This window comes from Apis florea, unplaced genomic scaffold (genome assembly GCF_048593485.1).
Source record: "Apis florea isolate Af1SG1 unplaced genomic scaffold, ASM4859348v1 contig_3081_pilon, whole genome shotgun sequence".
Taxonomy (NCBI): domain Eukaryota; kingdom Metazoa; phylum Arthropoda; class Insecta; order Hymenoptera; family Apidae; genus Apis; species Apis florea.
In genome coordinates, this window is record NW_028256703.1 from 2,299,173 (window position 1) to 2,326,739 (window position 27,567).

General features: G+C 41.5%; 1 protein-coding gene across 1 annotated transcript; it reads left to right on the top strand.

Moving 5' to 3' along the window:
* Positions 1 to 14,977: 14,977 nt before the first annotated feature.
* On the top strand, positions 14,978 to 23,474 carry LOC100866074 (defective transmitter release). The gene is given in 15 exon segments (XM_086908948.1): positions 14,978 to 15,280; positions 15,599 to 17,376; positions 17,480 to 17,571; positions 17,968 to 18,189; positions 18,252 to 18,394; positions 18,763 to 18,926; positions 19,106 to 19,191; positions 19,680 to 19,807; positions 19,943 to 20,146; positions 20,279 to 20,516; positions 20,597 to 21,010; positions 21,013 to 22,200; positions 22,275 to 22,768; positions 22,865 to 23,042; positions 23,103 to 23,474. Coding segments are annotated over 15 exon segments (5,598 nt in total). The 5' UTR covers positions 14,978 to 15,163; the 3' UTR covers positions 23,255 to 23,474.
* The last annotated feature ends 4,093 nt before the right edge of the window (positions 23,475 to 27,567 follow it).

Consider the following 27,567-nt stretch of genomic DNA (forward strand, 5'->3'; position numbering starts at 1 on the left):
TTCAAAGCGAATGGAGAAGCTCTGCTAGCCCATTGACAGCCTTTTCCTGCCGCTGCTAACTTCCAATGGGTAATTCATGATCAGTGATAGCGGCCTTACCCCATATATATATATATATATATATTCTTTGCCCAACACTTCCATTGCAGGAAAAGTAACGTAAAAATTATCCGTGAAAATAATAATTTATTAATGGCGGGTTATATTTGTCGCGGCTCTCGCGCAACATAGTTGTCTACCAGCTGTAGCTACAGCTTACTACTACTGTTATGATTCTGTGCTCGCGAAAAATAGTACGTGATTATTATATTTTTATCGGAATGGGATAAATACACGTGTCATTTGTATATTCGACGAAAATAAAATATATATATATATATATTTTTTATATATAAGAATGATAAAAGATGAAAAGGAACGATTCGATGATCTGTCGATCGAGGAGGAAGAAACGAAAAAAGAAAAAGAAAAAAAAAGGAAAGAAAAAAGACGAATTATCGAAAAAGGCTCGATACGATTCCAATCTATGTTGATGCCGGATTGAAGCATGATCTGGGGTCAGTCCATGCATAATGAAATAGCTGTTGGAGAAGTTACACACGATGTTATGCCGACTGCTAGTACGTGGTCGAGACAGGTTCACGTGCATCCATGTTCTTACTAGACTAAAGTGACAAGTGTCGTTTCTTTCTATCTGCGGGACGACAAAATCGACTGTGGGGAATGTGGATACGCGTATTATCATCCTGTTTTCCAATGTGAAATTCTTCGACAAGGAAACGATAATAAGATTATCCCTACCTTTTCTTCTCTTTCCTCTCGATCGAAGATTAATCATCCTACTCCAGATTTGCAAATGACATTTTCGAAACACCGATCGTTTCATTTTCGGGATCGTTTTTTCCTACGAATATAAATTCTTCTCTATAAGGAGAAGATGAAACGTTCTTCTATCAATTTTCCATATATTCCATATAATTTAAAATCTTTTAGATACAAATTCTTTCTACTTTGTTAATTGATCGTTTCAATTACCTACAAATATTATACCAAACATCGAAATACCTTAATTTTGTCTTTGGCATAGATAGGAGAAGATGAAACATTTTTCTATCAATTTTCCATATATTCTAATTTGTTAGGTTAATAAAAATCTGCTAGATTTCTTAATAAATCCCTACTTTGCGATTGATCGTTGCAACTCGTAGATTTATTGTTACACCAATCAATTTTCAAACAACGAAACACCTATTTGACCTTCGATACGACGGGATTGTAACATTTTTCTATCAATTCTTCATATAATTTCAAATCTTTTGGATATAAATTCTCTCTATTCTTTTAATTAATCATTCCAATTGCTAGATTTACAATTGTTACATCAAACGTCGAAACACCGATTGTCTTTGGCATAAGGAGAATTGAAACATTTTTCTATCAATCTATTATTAATTGATCGTTCCAACTGCTTACAAATGTTACATCAATTTACTATCAATTTTCCACATGTTCCGATTTAAAAATCTTCTCAGATTCCTCTTCGCTTTCGTCGATCGATCGTTCCAGCCGCTTACAAATCTTACATCAAACACCTTAATTTTCCCTTTAACACAAATAAGGAGAAGATGAAAATATTTTTCTATCAATTTTCCACGTGTTCCGATTTAAAAATCTTCTCAGATTCCTCTTCGCTTTCGTCGATCGATCGTTCCGCTTACAAATCTTACATCAAACACCTTAATTTTCCCTTTAACACAAATAAGGAGAAGATGAAAACATTTTTCTATCAATTTTCCACGTGTTCCGATTTAAAAATCTTCTCAGATTCCTCAATAAATTCTCCCTACTTTGGTCGATCGATCGTTGCAACCGGTAGATTTACGATTACGTTACTTTAGCGATCGATTCTCGAGCAACGAAACACCGACTCGATGCTCGGTGTGACGGGATCGTAACATTTTTCCACCAGGTTGCACGGTAGTAGCACGTAGCACACCGGAAAGAAGAAGAAGAAGAAGAATGCAGTTTCTTCCTAGCAACCGCATCGGACCCGGCTCTCGGGATTCCTCTTCCTTTTCTGCGCCTCGCAATGGGAGGATCGGATACCGCGTCCTTGAATACGGAATGACTGGAGCAGCCCTGGGAAGGGCAAGTGTTTATTTTGTAACAATCTCGGGTGGACTCGGTCTCTCGGTCGCGGCTGCATTTTTATGCGTCTGCATTAGCCTTAATCGCTATATTATGAGCATCAGGTGGTCCGATGGATTTCAAGGGTGACCGTTTCACGTTTTTTATCCGTCCACCGATCTCTCTTTGTCTACTATGTACAGAAGAGAGAGAGAGAGAGAGAGGGAGGGAGGGAGAGGAAGAGAAAGAGAGAGAGAGAGAGAGAGAGCGACCGACTGCACTGGCTGCCCACTTGCAACCGGTGGCATTCTCGTTTGCCTCTTCTCCCACACCCTTGACCTAGCCAGCCAGACGCGTTTGAATATTCAGAAGGCGAACACTTTGTCGTGCTCGAATTGGTCGGTTTGTCAGCTACCGACCGGCATGCGTGTTCTTTTTTTTTTTTTTTTTTTTTTTTTTTTCCTTTTTCGTTTCTTCTTCGTTGTTACACGACCCGATCGCGAAGTAGCGAAGGAAGGCCGTGTGAAATGAAAAACGTGGACGTGGAAATTTGCCGGCCCGAAACACGGATTTCTCGACCGATTTCCCTTTTTATCATTCATTTCGCCAACAGGGATTTTTTCTCGGGAATTTTAGGAGATGGATCGGAGAAGATTGGACGGATCATCGAGATGACAGAGGATTCGTCTACGCGGAATATGGAACGACGTAACGAGAATGAGAAACACTCTAAAATGAAGTAACCTAGTTAGTCTAGAGGGTGAACAACTCGAACAGTTGTGGTCACTTGTGGGACACTCCAGACCAGATACCAGTTGAAATAAAATATCTCCAGATTGTCTAAAATATCACCGCTTAAACTGTTTGAAAATAATCCAACTTCGACATGTAACGCGTGATCGATCGATCGGATCCGAGAGACCGATCTCCTCTCCGCCAATATTATTGGATTAATAGAACGTGTCAGGTCGTGGCGGCAAACTGGGTCTCGGGGTCTCGGTTTCGCGCATAACCGAGGCGATCTAAGTCGCGCCGCCTTAGCCACCACGTCACCGGAGAACGCGGTGCACCAGGTGAAAGTTTCAGCTTGCGGAAAATGCGTGGTGATCGCGGTTGCGCGAGACCTGGCGCCGATTGCAAGAGAGCTCGAAATTGCGATTAGCAGCCTTTCGTCTCCCTTCTTCTCTCAGATTCGACGGATTTGTTTCTCTACGTTGGAGGGATACTTTCATACTTCGTTCTCCCTTTCTCGAGATTAATTTCGAGAAGCGAGATCGACAGACACGTTCGATTCGTTGAAAACGGTTTGCGGCACTTGTTAATTGGCCGACCGATTCGCAAAGGAATGTCGAGATCGGTGTTGGTAATGGGCCTACTACTCAACCCAGAGTTTGTTACTCTTTTCTCGTGGCAGTGGTTTAATGGTAGCGTTATTTCCCGTGTAATTTATGTTGAAATAGATTTTTTTCTCCTTCTCTCTCTCTCTCTGTTTATCTCGAAAGTTGTACATTACGTGGCCGTAATTGGAAGCGATGGATACGGCGAATAATTTTCGATACGTTCGATTTCGGTAAAATCGATATTTTCGAACGTTTAAGAACGGCTCGTTTTGCCATGCGCTCGGAGGCTGCGTGGAGGCTGCGTGGTAACGACTGACCGAATACGCACAAGCGGCGAGGACTGAATGCGATTTGCAATCGGGCTGAGAGTTTAGTAGGTGACTCCGTTCGCCTGCGATTCTTCTACCGAACGCTGCGTTTATAGTGGGATTATCATTTAAATTAATCGCTGATCTGATTCAGCAGAGGGTTTTACTCTGTGACCACGGTTTAATTCATGGATGCAGGATGATCTCTCCCGACGCGACGATACTTGGACCACTTGCGTCCAAGCAAAGTATAAGCTGAGATATATCAAATTGATTAATTCCTCCCCGTCATTATTTTTGGGCCGAAATAATAGAATTTTTTCCTGATCAGCGACTTGATTGATTGTTTGTTTACATATACGGGTTGGCTACGATTTTCGAGCGGATCGATATAAGATCGGAACGAATAATGAAATTGGATAAAAATCCGGTAAACACTTGATGTAGGTCACACGGTGTTCGAGGCAGCCGCAAAATAACTGGACGAGAGATGCGATTTAAAAAAGTGGAACGTGCGTGGATTAGATCGAGCACGCCTCGTCGTGACACTTTCTCCTTCGTTTCTCGATTACGATCGATAATTTACTTCCTTAGAAAGCTCTTCCACGCGAGTCGAAGGGACCTCTCGCAGGCGAGAATATTTTTTTTTTTTACTTCTTGTTCCTCTTTTCCACCCGTCGATCTACGATTCAAACTGCGCTTTTAAACCGCGAGATCCTTGCGACCGCAAAAGCCCGCGAGATGTGTGGCCAAGATGTGTGTGTGTGTGTGTGTGTGTGTGTGTGCGTTACTTTCTCTTTCACCTCGCCATCGTGAACGCCGATTGGTCAAACTTAATGTTCTTTTCATCGCTTCCTGAAAAACGAGAAAGTTTTCCTCGCTTCTCTCCCCCCCCCCCCCCCCGATTACCTTCCTTTCGCATCGATCCAATCACGCCAAAGAGATTCGACACTTTTCTTATTTATTTATTTATTTATTTATTTACGAATCCTTGGACTTGAGAGTCTTTTTTTCTCTCGACACTTCCAATCCGCATTTCTTTCTGATCCCACGCAGATTCAACAGTAATCGATCCCTTGTAATGTATGAAAATGATCATTTTCTTGAGAGAAGAGAGAAAAAGAAAGAAATATCTTAATTACTTTCCAATCGAAGAGATCTCAACACGAGAGGCTATCTCAACACCATCATGATAACTTTCAGTCGAAAACTTTTCTACTTTTATATATATTGCTTCCAACATGCAATGCAAATCGTGTATTTCTTCGTACGTGCATATTATATATATGTGTGTGTGTGCCAATTTGTGCGTGGGGGGGGAGGACAGAGATCTTGCACAGGCGAACACGCACCCATGGCGTCGTGAGCACGTGGTCCAAACACTCACGTGCTGCACACGGACTCAACTTCGCGCTGATTCTAAATTTTCTTCGCTCGACGAGAGGCCTAAGTCCAATCATCCCTGGTGTCCTCTTTCGCCTGCCTTTTGTTTCGCAGTTTTACGCACGCAAAAGAAAAAGAAAAAGGAAAGGAAAAAAAATTACACTTATTTACATTATATGATATAAATCGAGAGAGCATTTCTTTATTTTTTAATCGTAACAAGAATATTTCCATCTCGTCGTCGTTTCGATAGAAAAAAAAATTTGACAAAGGAAGTTTCTTGGAAACGAAGGATCAGATGTAGAAAATTAGATCCAGGATGGTGTACGTCTCGTGAAATATCGCAAGGTGAATGAAGATCTCACGTTTGTGAGAATTGTTTTCTTTCTTTCTTGTTGCGCAGCGTAGAAGGGAAGAGTGACGTGTTAAATCTGAAACTATTCTACGTAATTCCGCGAGATAGCAGAGGCTGAGTCGTACAGTTTTCACGGATGCTGAACGGTTTCGCGGAGCCGGGGGAGAGATGAATTCGTATTCAACGGCATCAAGATTCGTACACGTAGACGATGATATAACATCGACGCAACGTATATCAAAATACCGCTTTTTATAAACGACACTTTCTTCCATTCAAAGGAATTCCTCCTCGAAGATTTCCTCTACGTTCGCATTATTCGAAACAATTCGCGATTTCTTCCACCGATCGTTCTTTTTTTCTTCTTTTTTCATCGCGGGAATAGAAAAATCAGCGTTATCGCGTAAATTCCATTTTCTTCTGCAATTTTCGAATGAGAAAAAACGTGTTTTTTTCTTTCTTTCTTTCTTTTTTTTTTTTTTACATCGACGTTTGGATAAGGAGATGACAAGAGAGATGGAGAAAGGTGATTATCGCGTTCGATAATCGTTCACGTGAGAAAAATTCGAGAGACGATGTTACTGGTATCGTATGCGATCGGTCGAAATGAAAACGGGGAAGGTTTATGTCACCAATGCCGCGTAATGAGGCTGCGTTATGCCGAAAGGACAGCATTTGCGTCTACTTGAATACGCGATCGCTCGTTTGTCGTATGCAGATGGGGAATTTTCAGGTCGAAAAATCGACCGTGATACGGTACGGTGATCTAAGGATCTGGATTTCACGAAATATATGACTGGCGGGTCGCCGTGATCTTGCCTCGCGATATCCCAAGTTTCACGAACAATTCAATCGGCCTCGTTGCCGCGAAAGATGATCGAAACTGTGTTTACTCGAACCACTAACAAAATGAAACTATTATTTGTCATTTTCTTGCGATAAAATTCGTGACACAGTATAATTTTCATATATTTTATACACATTGTGTATTTTCAACGAAATTTTTTTTTTCCCTCCGTTCTTCGCAAAATATTATTATCTTATCGACCAAGATTTTGATAAGATTTATTACCAGGATGATCATGATCGATACGAGTAACAATTTTCAAAAATATGATATTTACTCGTTCGAAATTACCATCCATTCGATTACCATTCGAAAAGAGAGCCTTCCTAAAGTGTTCTTCGTTCCATTAGGTTGCCGATAACCTTGTTGTTTACGTTCCCATTTCTGTGGGAAGAGGGAGGAGGAGAGGCACGCTCATCAAATGGTGCTCCCATTTTCCAAAAAGAAAGAAAGAAGGAAAGAAAGGGAAAAAAGGAAAAAGAATTCACGGTTTTCAAGAACTTACGATCGTGGAATTCAACGTAAAAGGGCATTACCGATACAGAAGGAGTGAACGATAAGGATCACGGAGGCCTAAGAATAGCGGTACTTTCTTTTTGCTCCACTGACATCGACTCGTTCGCCAGTGTTCGTGAATTGCGACATAGATTTTGTTTTGGTTCCATGAAAATCGCGGTTCCGTATTTCTTTCTTTTTTTTTTTTTTTTCTTTTTTTTCTCGATCAAAACAAAACTCGAATATCGTTTCGATTCGTTCGAGAGACGAGCGTTTATTCCATTCTCGAGCGGAATCGTGGTAGCAATCGTAAATTTAATTTATCGTTTAAAGTAAAAAGTAAAAATTGAAAATCGTTGTGCACTTATATAGGGTTACCCTTACTCCTCGAGTTAACGAATGGTCGTACGATAAGATTCTAAATTTTTGTCGAATCGTTCCAAAAAAAAAAAGAAAAAAAATGAGAGCTTCATAAAAAGTTATCGATTTCGAGGCACAGCCTTGTTCAAAATCTTCTCTATTATAGCGAGTATACATAAGCTCGTTGCTTATTGTGGATGCTCGAGTTGTTTAGGGGAAATACTCGTGATTTTTATTAATTTTCCTTTCTTTCCCTCCCGAAAATCTTGTAAAGTCTTGTCTACGATTGTTTGATTAACGAAAAATTATTAAAAGACGAGATTCGGGAGGATAAAATTCACGATATTGTAATTTTCTGGGGGCAACATGAAATTTTAAAAAGCATCGAACGGCAAAACACCGTAACATATCATGGAGCTCTCTGAGGTTCCGCTATCGCGTGGAAAGGGAATGAAGAATAACGGGAAATTCCGAGACAATGACGAAAGTTGAAATTTGGGGGGGAAGAGAAGCAAGAAGGTTCGGTTGCTCGCGTTATGCTAATCCATTTGCCTTCGGCAAATCATCCGATCGATTTTATTTTCGTGACCTGGATCTCCGTGAATCATGATTGATGTCAGACCGCCGAAATCCCTGCGAAAGAAAAAAAAGGGGGGGGGGGAATCTTCTTGAAAACACCTTGCAACAAACGTTTAAACACGTTCTACGAAGATGACGATACGAATTTCAAAGTTTAATATCAACGACGCGAAAATCAGACCGAATTTCTCAAATTGAGAAATAAAATTCTGTTTGAAATTCATCGAAAACCGATATCGTTGGTATTATATCGACACCAATATTTATCTTATTTTATACACGTAATATAAACTTTCGTTAAGTAATCGAATTGCACGAATTCATACATTTGACAGAAACGATATATATATATAATATCAAAAAAGTGTTTAGGCATTAATGAGAATGGAAATATAGCCAAAGGATAAGATGAACGTGAAAGTCGGGCGAGTTTTATTGATAAAATTTTCTCGAAAATTCAGCAAAAAAAAAAAAAAAGAGAGAGAGAAAAAAGAAAAAGAAAAACGATATCGTTGGTGAAGGAAAGACACGAGGAAGCAAGCCACGAGCACCGGTCGAGTGTTAAATTTCCGCTCGAATTTTCTAGCGGCCGGTTATTTAAATAAACGCGTTTTGCGCAGGGTTTGATAGCGGAATTTGAGCGCGGCGCAAGTGATCCACACTGAGAAAACGTGCGTCCCTCGTATAAACACACGGGTCGCGAAGAAAGAGAAATGGCAGGAGAAAAGCCGTGGTAGGGGCAGACAAGCAGGTGGTGGGGCACCCGCAAAGGTGATTCACGTGTTTCCTTTTTACGTATCTGATATTTAAATGCTACGCGCACCGTTAAAATCGTCTGAACCCCTTAAATAATAAACTAGAACCGATCAGTCAGTTTCCTGCCCCTGATTTCACGGGGGAAGGAGGGGACGGTTAATAGTTGGAAACTTTTCGAGCATCCGCTGCATACTGAAGATTTTTCACTCGTATAGAAACGGAAAGTGAGAAATCAGCCTGGAGGAGGAAGGGGGAAAAAAAGAAAAATGAAACTATCGCCTGTCTCACAAATTGTGAAAGTAATCGGAATCGTTCGAGACGAAAATGACTGTTTTGATCAAAATTTTGAAGAATGCAGGGATTGAGGACGAAGGATGATTCCTTGAAATTTCAATTTTAGTTAGACTCGTTAACGTTTCTCTATGCTTAAATAAATTAATTTTGAAAATTGACGAGGAGGGATAATTGCTCTGAGAAATCGCTGTATTTTCTCATTTTCCACGAGTATTGTATGGAAGAAATAATCGCAATTATCGTGCAAACACGCTCAAGTTTCCGCAACATTGCATACGTGCAGGAAGGAAGGAAGGAAGGAAGGAAGGAAGGAGAGGTGGCGAGCAGAGACTGGGAGAGGAAAGGAAGGGGCAGAAGCGTGAGACGGAGCGGTGGCAAAAGGTGATCCACGTGTTGTCGCAGATTTTTCTCCGCGATCGACTTTCAAATCTGCCCACTCGATGCGCCGTAGAATTTCGTCAACACGTCGATTAGAATGCGAAACGGAACGGGCCACCGATTTATTATTGGCCGTTTCCGCGCCATCTCACGACACCTCAACTTTCCAAAATCCCGCTGTTTACCATGCAAAGTATTATCCGAATTGCGAAATCGGCTCGACTCTGCCCGTGCACTCGACTCTCTTGCGTAGTGACCCTTATTCGCTTAAGTAAGCAAGCAAGCTCTTGTTTATCGGGAAACGAGAGATTTTCGATCCATCGTTCGATATCGCCGAATTGAACGAGGAGAAACAGGGAAGAGAAGGATTGGAAGTAAACCGATACGAAACGATCGGCTATACTATTATTTGCTGAGCATAACGATACGCGTTTTTCGAGAGGAATAGAAAAATGCATTCCATTCGAGCGCCAGGGTTGAGAGCTGGAATATTACGGATACCACCAGTCATCGAACGCTTTCCCCGAGTCATCGGTTTAACATTCCGAAGCTATATACAATTGACACTATGTTTCTACGTTGTAGAAGGGGGGAGGGGGGGGGAGAGGAGAAGCGAGAGAATTGAATTAGAGGAGGGACAAATGAAGAAGAACACAACGTGTGTATAATAGATACGAGGAGGATAATGGTATGCGATGGGATACGATTCGAATAAAATTCAGAAATTCTTCCTTCCTTCTAAGGGCGAGGTCACCGTGACGAGCTTATCGTCGTCTTCCAAGTTGGTGGGGGTCCACGCAGGAAGTGAAAATGTTATTCAAATTTATGGAAAACTTGGATGCGATTTATGCTTGGCCCATATCACATGGTGTAAAGAAAATTTATAATTACAACAATAAGGTCGATCGAAAGTCTGCCAACATTTCTTGCCATTCGTGAATTTTCCGATAACGATAGCAGGAATTTTCTTCTTCTTTTTATAATCGAGTATACCAGTATATCGAATTCTTTCATCTTTAATCTCGCCATCTTCTCAAACATTATGCTACAACGAACGAAGAAGAGAAGATCGTGCTTGCTTCGATCGGCTCTCCGATCACGCATCTCGATCGATACCTTTCTTCTTCCTGCTGAGCATCGTAATGGCCAAGCAACTTCTTTCCGTAACTTGCGACAAAGTTGCTCGCAGTCGCGTATAAACCCTTCTGTTTACGATTAATTTTCTCTTCGATCGATTTTCTCCACCACACCATTTTCCCTTTTTCGAGCGAAATCTCTTTCTACTCCGAATGAATCCAGCGTAAAAAAAAAAAATATATATATCCTAGAAAAATTGGCGAAATTTGTGGAATTTTTATTCGCGAATTCGTTCGAATTTTTCGCGCGAAAATTTCTTTAAATACGTTTCGAATTGGTGTTACCCTTCGCTCAACAAAGTTGACGAATTTTCATCAGGACGACACGTTGTCATAGGTCGGCTGGATAGTTCATTATACTTGCTGATGCCTCGATCCGATACGCGCGCGCGTGAATGTTCGATAATTTATACCAAATTGCGCCATGCCCTTAGAATGATGACAGGGTTACGTTGTCATAGGTCAGCTGACAGACTGATTATACTTGCTAATTGTCCTTTCTCGTCATTCCGTTTCGACGGAACCTTGCGATATAGTTGTCTTCGATACACGTGGACGCCTTCGAGAGCTTTTTCCATTCCCCCCTTCCCCCCTCCCCCCTGTTTTCGGCTCGCTCGATCGTTAAAACGTGGTTGCATCAGATCGGGGGGACATCCCTTTCGGCTTGCCACCTTGCGCGCCGATCCAATCGCTTCGTTGTTTCCTTTCTTCCTTTCTTCCTTTTTTCTTTCCTCGCAAAATCCAAACGCATCCCTCGTAATCTTCTCGATTTCTCCTATATTTGTACGTTTAATCGCGACTTATCCTCGCTGTTGTAATATCGTAAAAATTGGATCAATATCGGTTTTCGAACGCAGTTAATCGCAGTCGACAGAAATCAGACCGAGCGAAAGTAATTACATTATAAAGTATGACGTACGATCTGTCAGCTGAGAGTAGTTACAGCAGTATTTTAAACCATCACGCGACGCGATGCCTTCCTTCTCTATGGTCTCTTTAAATCCGACCGGGATTACAATCGTGGTGGAGAATCGTTCGATAGCGGATTCAAACGCGATATTCAAATACGATTCTCCTCCATACTCCTAGATCCTTAATTCTCGAGGCGGAGGTGTAGAGGCGGCCACCCACGGCTGTTTTGCTTTTCAAAAATCACGCGGCGCGCGAGCGAGGCCTCTCCGCCAGATATGGAGAAAGAAAACGGAAGCCGTCAATTACATAATGCATTCGGATCGTACGAGTTCGATCGGATCTCTCTCTCTCTCTCTCTCTCTCTCTCTGCCTGTTGGTACACAAAACGGGGATGTCGATGCGCGTGATGGGCGATCCTCGAGGTCATGGTCACGACGTGTCTCGCAGAGACACGTCAAATTTAGTCGGAAAAAAAAAAAAAAAAAAAAAAAACGTTCAGCCTCGACGTTCCTTTTTCGATCCTTCTTTTTTTTTTCTTTTTTTTTTTTTTCGATAAGCATTCTCGAAACGGATTAATTTTTCAAACATTATTAATCGATTTTCTTCCTTCGTCCTTTTTTTTTTTTTTCTTCACACGCATATCAACGAAATTATTATCTTATTTGTTTCGTTGGTGAATTTTCAAAAATCTTTCAAATTCGAATCCTCTTGAAACGCTTTTTATCGCGATCTCGATCGATTGCCGCAATAAACGGAACGAGAAATCAGAGGGGAGGGGGAATCGGATGATGGATCCGCCAAAGAGATTGATCTTCGAAATCAAGGTCGTCAACGATACCCATCGAAAAGTAAATTTAACCACGGCCGAACGTATATATTTTTATTCGCCTCTTGAAATTCTAATCTCTCTCTCTACTAGGCTTTTTAATCCTCTTACCTCCTCGCCCTCCCCACCCGTCGATGCTTCAATAATTCAACAGCAGCCTCGCGTGTCCAATCTTCCGCCGTTATTCCGCGCCACTAATCATCTTTCTTCTACGAAGGCCTCTTCTCTCTCGTCGACCACACTCTCCTCTGAGGAGGAAACGTTGTTCCTGGAACAGGAGGATCGCGACAGGACGCGCGCTGTTTCCTGGTGGTTTTTTTCTCCCCCCCTTCTCTCTCTCTCTCTCTCTCTCTTCCTCATCGCGCGGATTCCTTTCTTCTTTTCCTTTTCTTTTCCCACACGGAAACACGCGCCGGAAGCGACGCAACATCGGGGGGAGGGGAGAGGAGAAAAGCGGGAAAGGAAAGGTGGCAGCTGTGAACTCGGTTCAGAAGTGCGAGACGCTTGATCGTCGAGGTCATGGTCACGCGCCGGCTCATGAAAGCCGATAGACGGGATTCAAAATTATTTTCCAGCCATTGAATCTTATCGGTGTTTATCGTTCCATATGCCTTCGCTCCATCCATGATGATAATTTTCTCGTCCATCGTGTTTTCGCGCACTTCTATTTGAATCGAAATCGATTCGAATTCGATTTTATATATATATATATATATATATATTATATAGTATATTGTTATGCAATATCGATGGAAAAAGGAAAAAATTTGATATCGCGTCGCTATCGCGAAAAAAGCGTCCTATTACGCGGCGTCAAGGTACACGTGTAACTTTCTTGTAATCTTCTCGGCTTTTCGTGTCAGCAAACGTGAAACGTTCCAGAAACATTATCTGCCATAAGTGCACAGTCATTTTAACGCGTGATCGGAATCCAGTGACGCGTTCCTTACTTCCGGGCGGACAAGATATGAAATATATATTTGTATTTCCTTCTCCTAAAAAAAAAAAAAAAAAAAAAAAAGGAAACGAAAAGGAACACGCTTCTACGATAAACATATATATATATATATATGTATATATTGGAAATAATTTTGAAACGTAATTATTTTCGAACAGAAGAGAAAAAGTGGATTAACCCGACGCGAGAAGATGAGTTTATCTCTCTATAATTAAGCATTTCGAAATACCTTTTTCGAAGACATCTATTCGAGATCGTGGTTCCATTTAGGCGTACGTGTAGAAAAATATAGTTTAAAATAATCGTATCGTGCGATTTGCGCAAACGATGTGTACACAGAAACGGAAGCTCGTTCTCCGGATAGGTGCCGAATAGATGTCACTGGTTCGTTCGCATACGATACGAACGCGACGAGTATCTAATTTCCACACGGTTTGAGATAGCGACTGGAGGCGGCGAAGAAAACTGCGCAGGAAGACGCGTCTCGAGGAAAAGGGAGGGAATGGTTCGAATATGGAGCTGTGGTGCAATTTCCCGTTTCCGTCGACCCTGTGCCGAGTTATCTACCTGTCGGCGCATCAACCGAATCTCGTATGCGCACACGGAATTCTCGATGCCTGGTCGATCTGCCAGTGTTGGAAAAGAAAAAGAAAAATAAAGAGCAAGTTTCATCGATTATTGATTTTCTTAATCCTCCATAATTCTCCGTTAAATTTTTTTACAAAGCATTTTTTATTATGCGATATCTAAAAGAAGCGACATTTGATCGAGCGGATGGATGGAAGAGAAGAGAGTGGGAATCGGAATGGACAAAGCGAATGGAGGAAGTAATTGGCGCGATGAGAAAAAGGCTGGGTAGAAAGGGAGGAGGAGGAGGAGGAGGAGGAGAAGTTGGGTCTGGCTGCGTAGAAAAACGTGTTTGGATAAGTAGAGGATCGGGAGAGGATCGGGTTCCAGGGGAAGGAAGAGGACGAAGAGGATTCGACTCTCAAGTGGAAGGCGATTTCCCGTTTCCATCGATCCCGATTCGTCGCGACGCCTGCGAATCGGCGTTCAGCCTTTTCCATTGAATTATGTTGATAGCATTCATTCTCGAATGATGATCGCCTCGCCGGCTGGAACGGAGAGGAGGCAACCGCCATCGAGGAGGCATTTCAGACGGAGGCGATAAAAACGGAACGAGGTGGCCGAGGAATAGATACGAGATCGAGATATCCTATATAAACTAGGGAGCAGATGACAAACGAATCGTGGCCCTTCGTCGATCTAGGGATTTTTTTCTTCTTCTTCTTCGTTGCACGCGCGCGACTCCCAGAAACGAGAGATATTCGGCGAAGAACGATATATTTTCTTCTGTCCGAGGAATTTCAAGGCAATTTTTCTTTTTTCGTTTCAGAATTTTTCGAAAGTCTCGAACAACGAGAAATATTCGCGAAATCAGCGAATGTTTCGATATTTTGTTTCGGAATTTTTCCTCGAGAATTTTCGAATAAGCAATTCGTTCGAGATATATCAATTTTTAATCTATAACGTTATTTCGTTTCTCATAGCGACGCTGTTTCGAAATTATGCAATCGTTTCCTAGATTCAACTCCTGGATCCGTCCTCTTCGCCTCTGACTTATAGATACGGCAAAGTTGCAACAAGGATGAACAACGGGTCAACTGTCAATGTATCGGCTACATTGTTGTAATACTGATACGCGCGATAATTTAGAAACCAAATTGCTATTTTCTACGATTGTCGCGTTGTCGATTCCTTTTCCTCGTACTCGTCTCTCTCTAGATTTATATATATATTTTTCCTCCTTCAACAATTCCGGCAAAAGTTTACCAAATCGCGCCTCGATCATCGATATCGATGACTTAACTCGCGCACATTCTCGGCGGAGAATGGTTTTTCAAACGATCTGAAATGCGAGAAAGGTTGCGAGAACGATATCGATCAAACGAAACCCGGGCAACGAGTGCTGTCAATGCGAGTTTCTTGTATTTTCGAGGAGTCATGTTAAAATAATCGCTTCCTCACAAATTTCTCACACAGCTTACCGAAGATTTAGCTTCTATACAGTGTTAGTGGTGAGTTAGATTAACAAAGGGGCGTGGTGAAATGCAAGAGGAGTGCGACTTTCAATCCTCTTTGATGGAGAAAAAAGTCTCGGCCGAGGCAAGGCTCGACACTGCAGCAAGTAGTATCACTTTGTCGGAGACAGAGATCAAAAAATCGGTTAGAATCCCGAATTTCGACGAAATCTATTCTCTATTAATCCTATATCATTATCGTTGGAAATTGGCGGATGAGAAAAAATTGACGAGTTTTTCTCGTTACACGAGAGAGGTTAGCTTCGATCGACACTATGGAGTGCATACGTTTTCACCAACGATACGATTTCAATCCTTAGAATTGAAGATCTCTCGAGAAACGATTAATTCTCTCGTTCGCCGAATTTCTCTTCGAAATTTCTCGAAAGAAAAGAAAAGAAAAGAAAAGAAAAAAAAAGAGAAAAAAGGAAATTAAAATAAATCCCTTTTCGTTTTTTCAAAGATACCGAAAGATTCGTCGGTGGATTTCGATGTCCTTTCCGCCTCGTCGTTGGACGTTCTCACGAAGATGGGCGTAGAAATACAGAAGAACGAGGGCACGTCGGAGGAACAGGCGGTCGCGACCGCGTCTACCCCAGAGCCGATACCGGAGGTGGACAACGACGACGACTCCAACTGGCTCTCGTATTTCGACTGCAACGCTATATTCGACGTCACCTACGAAAATCAATCTTACTACAACTCGACCAAAGCCGAGAAGGACAGCGACAGCGATTTGGACGACACGTTGACCTTCGACGACGCCGAGGAAGGCGAGGCCCTCGTCCTGGACGAGAACGACGCTTACCCCAATTCTTACCAACAATCGTTCGAGGAAACGTGCGAGAAAAAGGCGGACAACAATAATTTCCCCGTCTCCGACAAAGTTTCTATACTCGAGATAAATCGGGACGATTCGCGCGACGAGAATATTCATTCGATCGCGGGCGAGGGAACGAAGGGGGATAATCTCGATCTAATCGGGGTGGACAAAGGGATGGAAACTTCGGCCCGGATCGACTCGATGGAGATCGAGAAGATCGAGGGGTACGAGGTCGAAGCGAGGGAAAAGGACGAGAAGATGGTCGACGACAAGGAGACGATAATAGAATTGAAAGTGGAGAACAGAATGGACGATTTCTCGAGCGATTCCGAGGACGAATACGAAGGGAATCTGATCTACTCCTCGCCCAACGTGAACATCTCCGCCTATTTTAAATACAGGGACAGTATGAAGGAACCCAAGTACGAGGCGACCATAGATCAATTGAACGCCATGTACTCGAAGGAATCGAGCAAATCTGTGATTTTGGAGGAAATTGTCGAGGAGCCGTCTGCCGAGGCCGGGAAAAATCCATCTGCGACGAACAAGGACGAATGTCTTCAGGAAATAAAGGAGGAGGAGGAGGAGGAGGAGGAGGAAGCGGTGGGCAAATTTACGGGGAACACCGCAACACCCGTGGAACAAAGGAAAGAATCCAAGTTCGTGGAGTTGAATTCCCCGGAAGAGTACTTGGAGAAATTGGCAGAGATCACGGAATCGGATTGTCCGAAAACCGAGGAGGAGGCCCACGAAAAGTTGAAGAAGATCGCCGAGGGGAAGGCGGAGATAGAGAACAGGAAGAACGAGGCGCTGGAGGATCTGTCGGTGGAATTCGACAAGATCGAGAGACTGGTCGCGGAGACGAGGTCGGCCGAGCAGGAGTACAACAGCGGGTCCGACGAAAGTTTGGACGAGGTGGATGGGAAGGATATCGAGTTGCCTTTGACCAAGGATCAAGTAGCCGAGAGCTTTAAATTCAAAACTATTCAAAAGAGCGTCGAGGAGGAGGAGAAGCGTCGCGCGGAATTGTTGCAAGAATGCCTCCAAGTGATCCCAAAAATACCGGAAACGGAAGAATCGTCCGTGGACGAGGAGGCGATCGAGGTGGAGCGAGACGAGAATGTCGCGAAAGAGAAGGCGACGGAGGGTGACGACGCCTCGTCGGAGGAGGCCGCCTCGAAAGAAAAGGAGAAGAAGGAGGAGAAGGAAGAGGAAGAGGAGGAGCGCGACGAACGAAAGGAGAAGAGAACGGACGAGAGTTCGACGACGGAAACGACGAAGTCGACCGTGCAGGGAATCGTCCAAGACATTATCGACGAAACCGAGGATTCGCTGTTTTGGCAATTCAAGAAGGAACCGGAGAGGACTTACATCAAGGGGAAGGTGTACGATTTCGACGAGAAGAAACACGGCGTCAGGTACAGTTGCCTTGAACCTGTGCAATTCGTTGATTCATTTACATCGGCGTGTTCGTGATATAGTATTTTTATGTTTGGTAAAGTAAACGGTGTCTGGTTCCAGAATGACCGAGGAGTTTTTGAAAAAGCACTGCAAGCAGCATAAACTTTATCAAACACCGCATCTCAACGACGTACTTTATCTTCATTACAAAGGTTAATTTTACACACGAGCATCCATTCGTTTACGAATCTAACTAAAAAAAAAAAAAAAAAAAAAAGAAAAAGAAAAAGGAAAGAAAAGAAAAGAAAAGAAAAAGGGAAGGGATAAAAAAAAAACGTAACAAAATTTTTCACACGTTATTCGTAAATAGATATAAAATGAAAAAAATTCTATACACAATTGTATACACTGTTATAAAAATTTGCAATAAAAAACGCTGCCAAAGTACCACTTTATCGCATCGTTTTTGTAGCAATACGAAAGAGAGAGAGAAAAAAAAAGAAAGAGAGAAAGAAAGGAGGAGAAAGAGAAAGAGAGAGAAAGAAAAAGAAGAGATAGAAAAATATACCCCCAGTATTTTTCTCGCAATAGAAGATTTCCCTTTTCAGGTTTCTCTTTCATCGAGAACCTCGAGAAGTATACAGGCTTGAAGTGTTTGTGGCTGGAGAACAACGGGATCAGGGAGATCGCGAATCTGGAAAATCAGAGCGAGCTCAAGTGCTTGTTCCTTCACAATAATTTGATCAGCAAGATCGAGAATCTCGAGTACCTGACCAAGCTCGACACTCTGAACCTCTCTTACAACACTATACGAAGGATTGAGAATCTCGGTGACTCGAGTCGACGCTTGGTATCCTTGATGACCTTGACCTTGACGCGCCTCTGCTTTCAGATAGCCTCAAGTTCCTGAATACTCTAAACCTGTCGCACAACTACTTGCAAAGTACCGGTGACATTGAGCATCTCCGATCGCTGGACAGCCTCTCGGTACTGGATATTTCTCACAACAGGATAGACACCGACCAAGTCGTTAATGTGAGTCCGTTATGTTTTCCTTAAGCCTCTCTGGCGTCGCTTCGACGCCCGCTCGAAGCCTGATTTCTCACCCAGTGATGTAATTTCAGTGATGTTTTTTTTTTTCGAAAGTGGTGTGTCGCGCGTTTTGTAACCGAGCCTTGTCTTTGCATAATATTTTTCTTCTTCTTCTTCTTCTTCTTCTTCTTTAACACTGGAAATACATATTCCAGACCAACATAGAACCAATATAATTACCAGAGATAATAACATTTTCCACGAGATTCGTCCGTTCGTTCTCGTGCGACAAATTGTAAAGTAAAAATTTTGACAATTTTGTTGTTGTTATATTATTATTAAAAGGATTGGAAAGTTTTTATCTTCACCAGATATTGGGAGACATGAAAGAGTTGCGCGTGGTGTCCCTGATGGGCAATCCGATCCTGAAGGCGATCAAACTGTATCGCAAGACTATGATCTTGAAGTGTAAGAATCTCAAGTATCTAGACGACAGGCCGGTATTTCCAAGGGATCGTGCCTGCGCCGAGGCTTGGTAAGTCGTGGTCCACGTTTGGGCGGAGTGGATCGGTACCGCGGTTCAACGAGTAAAATTGGCCGCGTGTTGGCCGCGCGAGTGTGTGCGAAATGGAGCGAAATGCACGAAGGGAACACGTTTTGATATTTAGATAGTCGGTTTAATGTTACGAGCTAACGAAACTGTTACGAAGGCAGGATGCGAGGGGGGCCCGAGGAAGAAGCGGCCGAGAGGAAACGGTGGATCGAGGCGGAGCAGAAGAAAATCAATGATAGCGTGCTCGGTGAGTAAAAATCGAAAGGTAGATGATGTATAGGACTCGTTTGGCTCCACAACGAAACGCTCGCTCTCGATTTTTTCGCACCTTTTCATCTCCCCACGAAAGCTTGCTTTCCGAAGACCCTCAACACACTCTCCCCCGTTATTATTTCCTTTTTTCTGTTCTCGCAGCCTTACTTTATCACGCTCTGCAGAAAAGATCGGCACGAAAACCACCTCCGTGTGCCGCGAAAAGAAAAAGAAAAAAAAAAAAAAAAAATGACGCGTCAAAGTCTGTTTCGAAATCGATGTGAAGATCGTATAAACGCGTAATAATATATAAAATTGCTCACCGAATTTATCGAGTATGAAAATTGTACGAAATTTGTTCCGAAAGGGAAAAAAAGGTGATCGTGGAATATTTCAGAGAGCGCGTATAAGCGCGCCTATCTAATCTGTTACCCTGTTTCTGATTTCTATTTTCTCGTGGACCTCCGGTGCCGCCCTCGAAAGCCCTGATAAACAAAAGGAAGCAGTGCAAACCGGTCGAGACGTCCGAAAAGGAGGCGGAGGATAAGAAAAGGACGAAGGAGGACGAAGAAGTAGCCGCGACCACGGTTGTCTGCACGAGCGACGAACTGGTAAGAAACTAGTTTTGTCAAGGTCTGATACAGAATTCGTGCTTCGAATAATATCATCACCACCCATTCGGTCCCATCCACTATTTGATCATTCACCACGCGAAACCCCTTATGCCGGCCTGATCAACGTTCAAGCTCAATCTGGAGAAGAAGAAAAAGTTGGAGGTGTCCTCATCCTCCGACAACTCCTCCGCGTCCTCGTCGTCGGGCGAAGAGGAGGATGACGGACCGATCCAAAAAGGGACGGAGAAAAGTGACGGAAGGAGGCCAATGGCGGAGGAAGAAAGGAGAGATTCGTCCGATCGAGGCCAGGAAATTTTGTTACCCTGGAAAACTCAGGTATATATCTTTTCGATTTTCCATCCCATTCAAATTGATAAATATGAACATAATCTCAATTCTTACCAATCTTCTCCTTACGTTTTCGACGAGAATTCCATTTTCGTATCGTTCCAATTATTGCTTTCCAAGCTTCCTACTCGTAAGAGCGTTAAAAAGTTGGTGGAGGTGATAGAGGAGGATGACACGAAGGAGTTGGTGGATACGATAGAGCGGACAGGGAAGGTGATTTTAGAGGAACGAAACATCGATGATGATCCACCGGTCGATTCGAGGAAAGATCCGAACGATTACGAGATATTTGCAACGAGTACCACGAACGAGATTACTACTCCATCCTGCTATAAGTCAGAGAAACGACGAGATGACGGTAAATTAGAACACGAATATGTATGAAGAAGCGATACTTCTCCTCTCATTTCTTTGGTAATTCCATTCTTCCGTTTCCAGCCGAAGAGCAAGGAAAGTTTAAAAGTGTCTCGGTCTCTTGTAACATTTTGGACACGAAGAGCGATGAAAGGAAGAGGGAAGAGAATATGGCGAGCAACGAATGTCCGTCCAAGGATATCCTGGACAATTATCGAAGAAGGAATGATCCGCATCCTTTGAGCAGCCAGTTGAGCAGCATCAGAGAGGACATGAAGGAGTTTTGCGTCGAGATGGACAAATTCATGGAGGAGAACAAGATGGTGTTCAAAGAGAGCGATAAAACGAGAAAGGAGGAGGACGAGGGGAAAGATTCGGTCAAATGGTGGGACACGAAGGAGAGAAAGTTGAAGGTGAGAGAGATCTTGAAGCGGAGAGAGGAGGCGGAGAGATCGAGAAACGCGAAGAGGATCGAAATTGTTGAAGAGGTCGAGAAGAAGAAGAAGAAGAAGAAGAAGAAGTGGATAAAGGCGCGAAGGACGTTCCATCCTGCCAAGGTGTGTACGATCTATTAAATTTGAAAAAGTGTCCTCAAATTTTGTTGAAGGATGTGAAAGCTGATGGCAAAACCGGCGAGGGTGACGCTATGTTGCACGAATCCGTTAAAAACGATAACAATAAGGACCGCCTCTCGGGATTGTACAACTCCTTGTTCAACGAGATGAATCGTAGAAGCGGGATGGACAAAAAGGGATCGAGGAAATCGCTCAGCTCCCAAGAATTGTTGACTTTGGAAAAAATAGACGAAACCGCGGAAGAAACAACACGTTCCGCGAGCTGTATCGACATCATTTCTTCGGATATTATGAACGATTCAGAAATAATCGTTAAGAGCGAGCCTGTCGATGTAAAAATCATGGAGAAATCGAGCCCCGTCAACGTCACAACCTCATCCCTCGATTCCACCGACGACGAGATATCGGACAGCGAGTCTGTTAAAACAATAATTAACAATTATGATAAAGCGAAAGAAATCGACGAAGAAGAGGCAAACGCGACGAGTACGAACAACAATACACGAGAGCAAGGAGAAGATAATTGCGGACGAAACGAGTCTGGTAATGTAAAAATTATCGAAGTGCAGAGCGAGAACGATGAGGTCCAATCGTTGGAGACCGCGTCTGAAAAGGACGCGAACGTGTCCTCTTCCTCGTCGAGCTTTGAAAAGTCGACGATATCTTCTAAATCGCATAAAAGATCGCGCGATTGCGAATGCCAGGACGTAGCCAGTAAAAAATTCCACTTGATCGAGGAGATAGACGCCGAGCAAAATCCAAGGAGCGGTGAAAAGGTGGTGGATGGAATATCCGAAAAGTGTAGGCAACATTTCATAAAAGAGGCAAGGGAGTTTGTGAAGAAGGAATCGCCTCTGATAGATCGATACATAGAGGATTTGATAAGTAAAAAGGGGAATTGGGATTTGAAGAATAGTCAAGAGGACTTTTTAACTTGTACAGCTTTGAACATCACCTCCGACATATTTTCCAACAAAACTTTGGAAAATTCAGATACGAAAATCGGGTCAAACGAGCAACACCAAGCGGAGGCGAGAAAACATTTCAACGTTCAAAATTCTGAGGATGATCGAGAAGTTAAAAAATCGGATTCACCCACCGATGAACAAGTTGGTAAGTGTGTTCTCTTAAAATTTGTTACAAAAAGTTTCTATAATATACTACTAAAGACAAGTATCGTATTTCAGATATAAAATCGGTTGATCAGCTTTTGAAGCAGTCCAAGATTGCCCAAAAACAGTCGAAAATGTGCATGGATCTGTATCAACAATTCTGCAAGCATCTGGAAGAGATAGACAGTAAAAGGAAGCTTTTGATCGAGCCAGACTTCATGAAAAAAAATAAATCGGATCACGGGGAAAAGAAACGTGACGTTCTATCGCCAAGGGAGACCAAACAGTCGAAAGAGGAACAAACAAAATCATTGATCGAGGTAATTTCGGAGGACGCGACGACAAATGTGGAGGAATTCGAAGTTGAAAAGCTACTTCTCGATTCTGATCCTGTGATGGATGTAGAATTGAAAGATAAAATATTAAAAACAATTAATGCTCCGAAAAGTGAGGAGGAAAGAGAAAAGGGAAAGAAATCGGCTGATAAATTGATGAAGATTTCTAGGGAAGCTATGGCCAAGGGGAAATCGTTGCTTGATCCATCTTTCCCTATCTGCGATCAGGAAAACGTTAGTAATCGCGATTAATTTCGATCAACTTCGTCCGTCTATATTCTTATCTCCTCGTTTATTCGAGTATTAATAATTGATTATTGTTATTTTTAGTATTTCAACGACAGTAGGAGATTTTTCATGAATTTGTTAGAGGATGATTCTTTGGGAAAAGATGAGGATTCAACGAAGAATATCGATGGAGAATTCGAGTCAGAATCGATCATGTTCACAGAGAATTCTGTTGCGTTAATAGAAGAAATGGAGAAATTATCGTCGATCGAAGATAACGGTATAAAACAGGGTAATAAAGTTATTGATATTGAAAAAGAAAATGTTACGAATATTTCAGAGAACTCTGTGATAAAAATAGAAGAAATCGAGAAATTATCACCGACCGAAGGTAACAGTATTCAAGATGGTAAAATTCTCGATATGGAGAAAGAAAACGTGAACAACAGAGTGAGAAAAAGTTTGGAGATGCAGATTGTTCAAGGAAATTGAGGGACGGGAAGCTGGGGAAGAAAAAATTTTGACAAAATATTAGCAAAAATTAAAAAAAAAAATCTAAAGATAATTCTTAAAAAAAAAAAAAAAAAAAAAAAAAAAAAAAAAAAAATACTTCGCAATATCGTGAAAAAAAATCCTAGTTGTATAAGTTAAGTTGTATCACTGTATTTTCTTTCGTTTGTATTCTCAAATAAACGAATTAAGTTTCCAGTTACATCGCTTCGATGAAAATGGTAAACGATAAAAAAAAAACGAGGAGATCCAAAGATTAAAAAGCGACGATAAACATCTCGCGAAGAAGAGTAATTCGAACGACGGATGGCAAAGATAGACGGAGCCTTCTACTACGTACACTTTATTTCTTTTTTTTTTTTGTCCACACTCACATCAATTATATAATAATAATAATAACGATGATGGCGGTGATCTGGTGAACTATAATTAATAGTAAGAATAATTAATTTGTAATTATGTAATAATGACAATCGGCTGCTTGCAAACGAAACAATAGTCTCCGACATTCTTACGTTTTCGTCGTTTCTCGAGGACATCGATATTCAAACAGAGAATATATCCCGTGCCCTCGCAAAAGCTTGGCAAAAAGCTCGTGATACTTTTTTTTTTTTTTTTTTTCTTTATACGTTTATATAGGATGATATCGGAATGAAATTTTTTTCCTTCCGTCGCAAATCGCGTCGAACCTTGTTTCTACTTTTTTTCTGTTTCTCTTCCACTTTGTTTTTTTTTTCTCTCTGTCCCCTCCCACTCTTCCCCCCCTCCAATTATTCTTTAACACCATTTTATCCGCATTTCACACCTTTCATTTGTTATTCGCGCCCTGTTCGCGCCATTTCCTCTTTCCTCGTGTAATAATCACGTTTATACGACGTTTTATTATTATTATTATTTTTTTTTTTTTTTCGAGTGCTCTTAAGAACTATCTTACTGCTCTCTGACTCACCGCAGGAAGTAAAGAAACGTACAGATACATTATGCTTCACTGTTTCTATAATTATTACAATAATAGATTTATAAATTCTCCATTTTCCCTGTTCCCAAACTCACCCGCTCATTCTCCCGCACACTCTCTTTCACTCATCTTTCTTTTCATCAAATCAAACGCACGTTCTCGCACGTAGAATCACGTAGAACACACACGCGTTTTTTTTTTCCTTTTTTATCCCTTTTTTAATATATTTATATATATATATATATCGTTACGTTCGCTTTCACACACGCATGCATTCGGTTGCTCCCTAATTGTAAGTTATTATTATTATTTTTTTTTTTTCTGAACTATACCGAGTGTCGAGGAAGCCGTCGTCGACGACCAGGTGCGATTGAAAAAGAACCAAAAAAAAAAAAAAAAAAAAAGGAGACGCGTGTACCGTGGAGACAATTCGATTGGCGATGATATCCGATCATGTAAGGATCGATTGTAACGAGAAACGAACATTTTTCTTATCATTCCCCTGGGATCATCGAGCAACTTCCTTCCTGGCCACCTCGTGTATACGTCTCTTTGGGTTTATTCTTTTGCTTACTATCGTACTGTTTATGTAGTGTAGTGGTTGCTGTTTACTTTTGCAAATGCCGTCAACTGCACGACAGTCACGTTACGTTGCTTACGTTACAGAAAGAGAGAAAGTACCTTAACGTCTATGCTTTATTTATTTATTTATTTTTTTTTTCCTTTAATATTAAAGAGTTTCCTCGGGCTATTATTGAAAAAAAGTATTCGAGAAGCTCGCCGCTCTCGAACTCCCGTTTCTCTTCCCTTTTTTTCTTTCTTTCTTTCTTTTTTCCGCGATTCAGAAGCTTTTGATAACGGCGACTTCGTGAGAGAAAAATATAGGCGATCCATTTGTTTTCCCTTTCCCACGTTGGAAAATCGAGCGAAAATCGATGTGTCGACCATGGGTCCCGTACGATCCACGCGAAAAATTTGTCGAATTTGCAATCACGTCGAGGAGAAACGAGGATGGAGGGGAGGGAAACAGTTTGGCGAAAATATTTCGAACTCCTCTCGTTCGAACGCTTATCAGTCTTCTTTTTATAATTCTATAATCCGAGAAAAATAACACCTCGTTTTCATTCTTCGCGTATTCTTTTGATCCCTGTTTTGTTTTTGCAGACGAGTTGTGTTCATCGGTCCCAAAACCGATTCGATCGATTTTACGTAACGCGCTTAATAATTCCAATCTTCCTGGTTCTCTTACGTGGATGCTGCTCGTCTTTGTACTGCAATCGTTACTTTATTTATTTATTTATTTATTTTTTTTTCTCTAAAAGAGGATTGTCATCGTGCGTCGGTGTTTTCGCGTCACTGCGTGAGAATCGAAAAAAAAAATTCCATAAACGACACGTTATCGAATATATAATAAACGTAAATGCGAATAAGATGTATACATATTTCGTGATTGTGAATCGAAGGGAGAAGAAGGATTAAAGAAACGTTCTGGATTCTTCTAAAAATCTAAAGTTAAAGAAATAATTATAACGATGAAATCAATATAGTTAAAATTCGATGGAAAGAATCGGCACGATTGCAAATTCGAACGGCAATTAACAGGGAAAGCAAAACAGTTACGCCGTGTACGACTCGCGACGTGCTGGAGTGGATAAAAATTTGAAATCGTCGAACATTTCGTCCCGTCGAAGAACCGGTGAGAAACCGTTGTTCCAAAAAAGAAAGATTTCCAAATAACGAAGCTTATCGTTAAACATTGTCGGGAGGAAGAGAAAATTTGAAGAATAAAATTGATTCGGCATTTCATTGTGCGAAGCAACCAATTTGCTTTGGGAGAAATAAAGGTAAATCGTAGAATACTCGATCGAAATTCGTGCATCGAGTGAAAAATCGATGACCGCAATAACATGTGCGAGTGTTTAATAAATAAATAGAAATAATAATAATAATAATAATAATAATAATAAAAGATTCGAAGTTTCATTCGAATTCTTTTTTTTTTTTTTTGTGCTTTTCTGTCTCTGCGTTCGCTACCACCTCATCGACCCTGTTCTCTTGTAATTCCCGTGCATTCTTGTGCAACCTATAAGCTAATACGTTTCGCATTAGAGAAACCGAAGTCGTAAACGTCGCTCTCGCACGAGGGTCTCGAACGAAATCTTTATACAAAGTGTACTTCGTCGTAGAATGTCTACAAAAGAGATACGAGAACAATTATTATGAAAAACGTTATCTTGTAAACAGTGTTAAAATCTTAAGATAAACAATGTAAGATTATTCGCAACAGTATCAATAGAAATGGATTCTGACTAATCATAGGATGCTTGTTCCTTGGCCCGCCGATACTTTTCATCCGTCGTCTTCAAATTTAATATTTATTTGCTTATTTACTTATTATTATTATTATTTTTTTTTTTTGTTTCACACGCGTCGCTCGTGGGGAAAATACCGTGTGACGAGATTCTCGAATCAAGGTCGTAGAAAAAAAATCGATTGGAATCCGATATTAAATTTGACGACGATCCCTTCTCCTCGTTGGACCTTCGTCGAGAGGAAAAAAAGAAACGAATCTTCGTGCCTGAATAAGCGTGCTAATTATATTCCATCGCTAATTTTCCAGGCGAAAATTCCAAAGCCTTTTCCCCCTCTGACGGTCGGAAAAATCATTTCTTTTCTTTTTTTTTTTTTTTTTTTTTTTGCGACGCGCTTACAATGAATAACGACGATCGATATCGAAGTTCATTATCGAAGTTTTGCTTTCTCGCTTGTGCACGTTTTCTTTGGAAAATTTAGCGACTCGATTCGACTCGAACACACGTTTCACGCGTTTATGTACATCGTCGGATATTAATGTATCGTGAATGCGTGTATATTTTGTGTATACGTGTGTGCGTGTGTGTATCGTGTGTTTATGCCAGCAAATATGCGTTTGCTCCGAATGAATCATAGATGCCTCGGCTACGTTTTGCGTGTACACGCGGCATGGGGAGAAAAAAAAAAAAAAAAAAGAATGCAAAGAATAAATCAACAAGGAGTGTTTGATGACTTCAGTCTTGCATAGAAAAATCACGCCAGGTTCGCTCTCGATGTCGAATGGACTTTGTTTTGGTCGATTCCGCGTGTGATGTCTCTTCCTTCTTTTTTCCCCTTTTTTTTTCTTTTTTTTTTTCCTTTTTTCGTTTTTTTTCCTTTTTTTCTTAGACTTCTACGCACAATTCTCTTCTATATTGAAAAAACGAGGCGGTATACAGATACAGCTATGGCGATAGCTAAATGTACGAGAAACATTCATCAGGCGATATTCCTTAACTGCAGTTTCTGAATAAACACACTACGT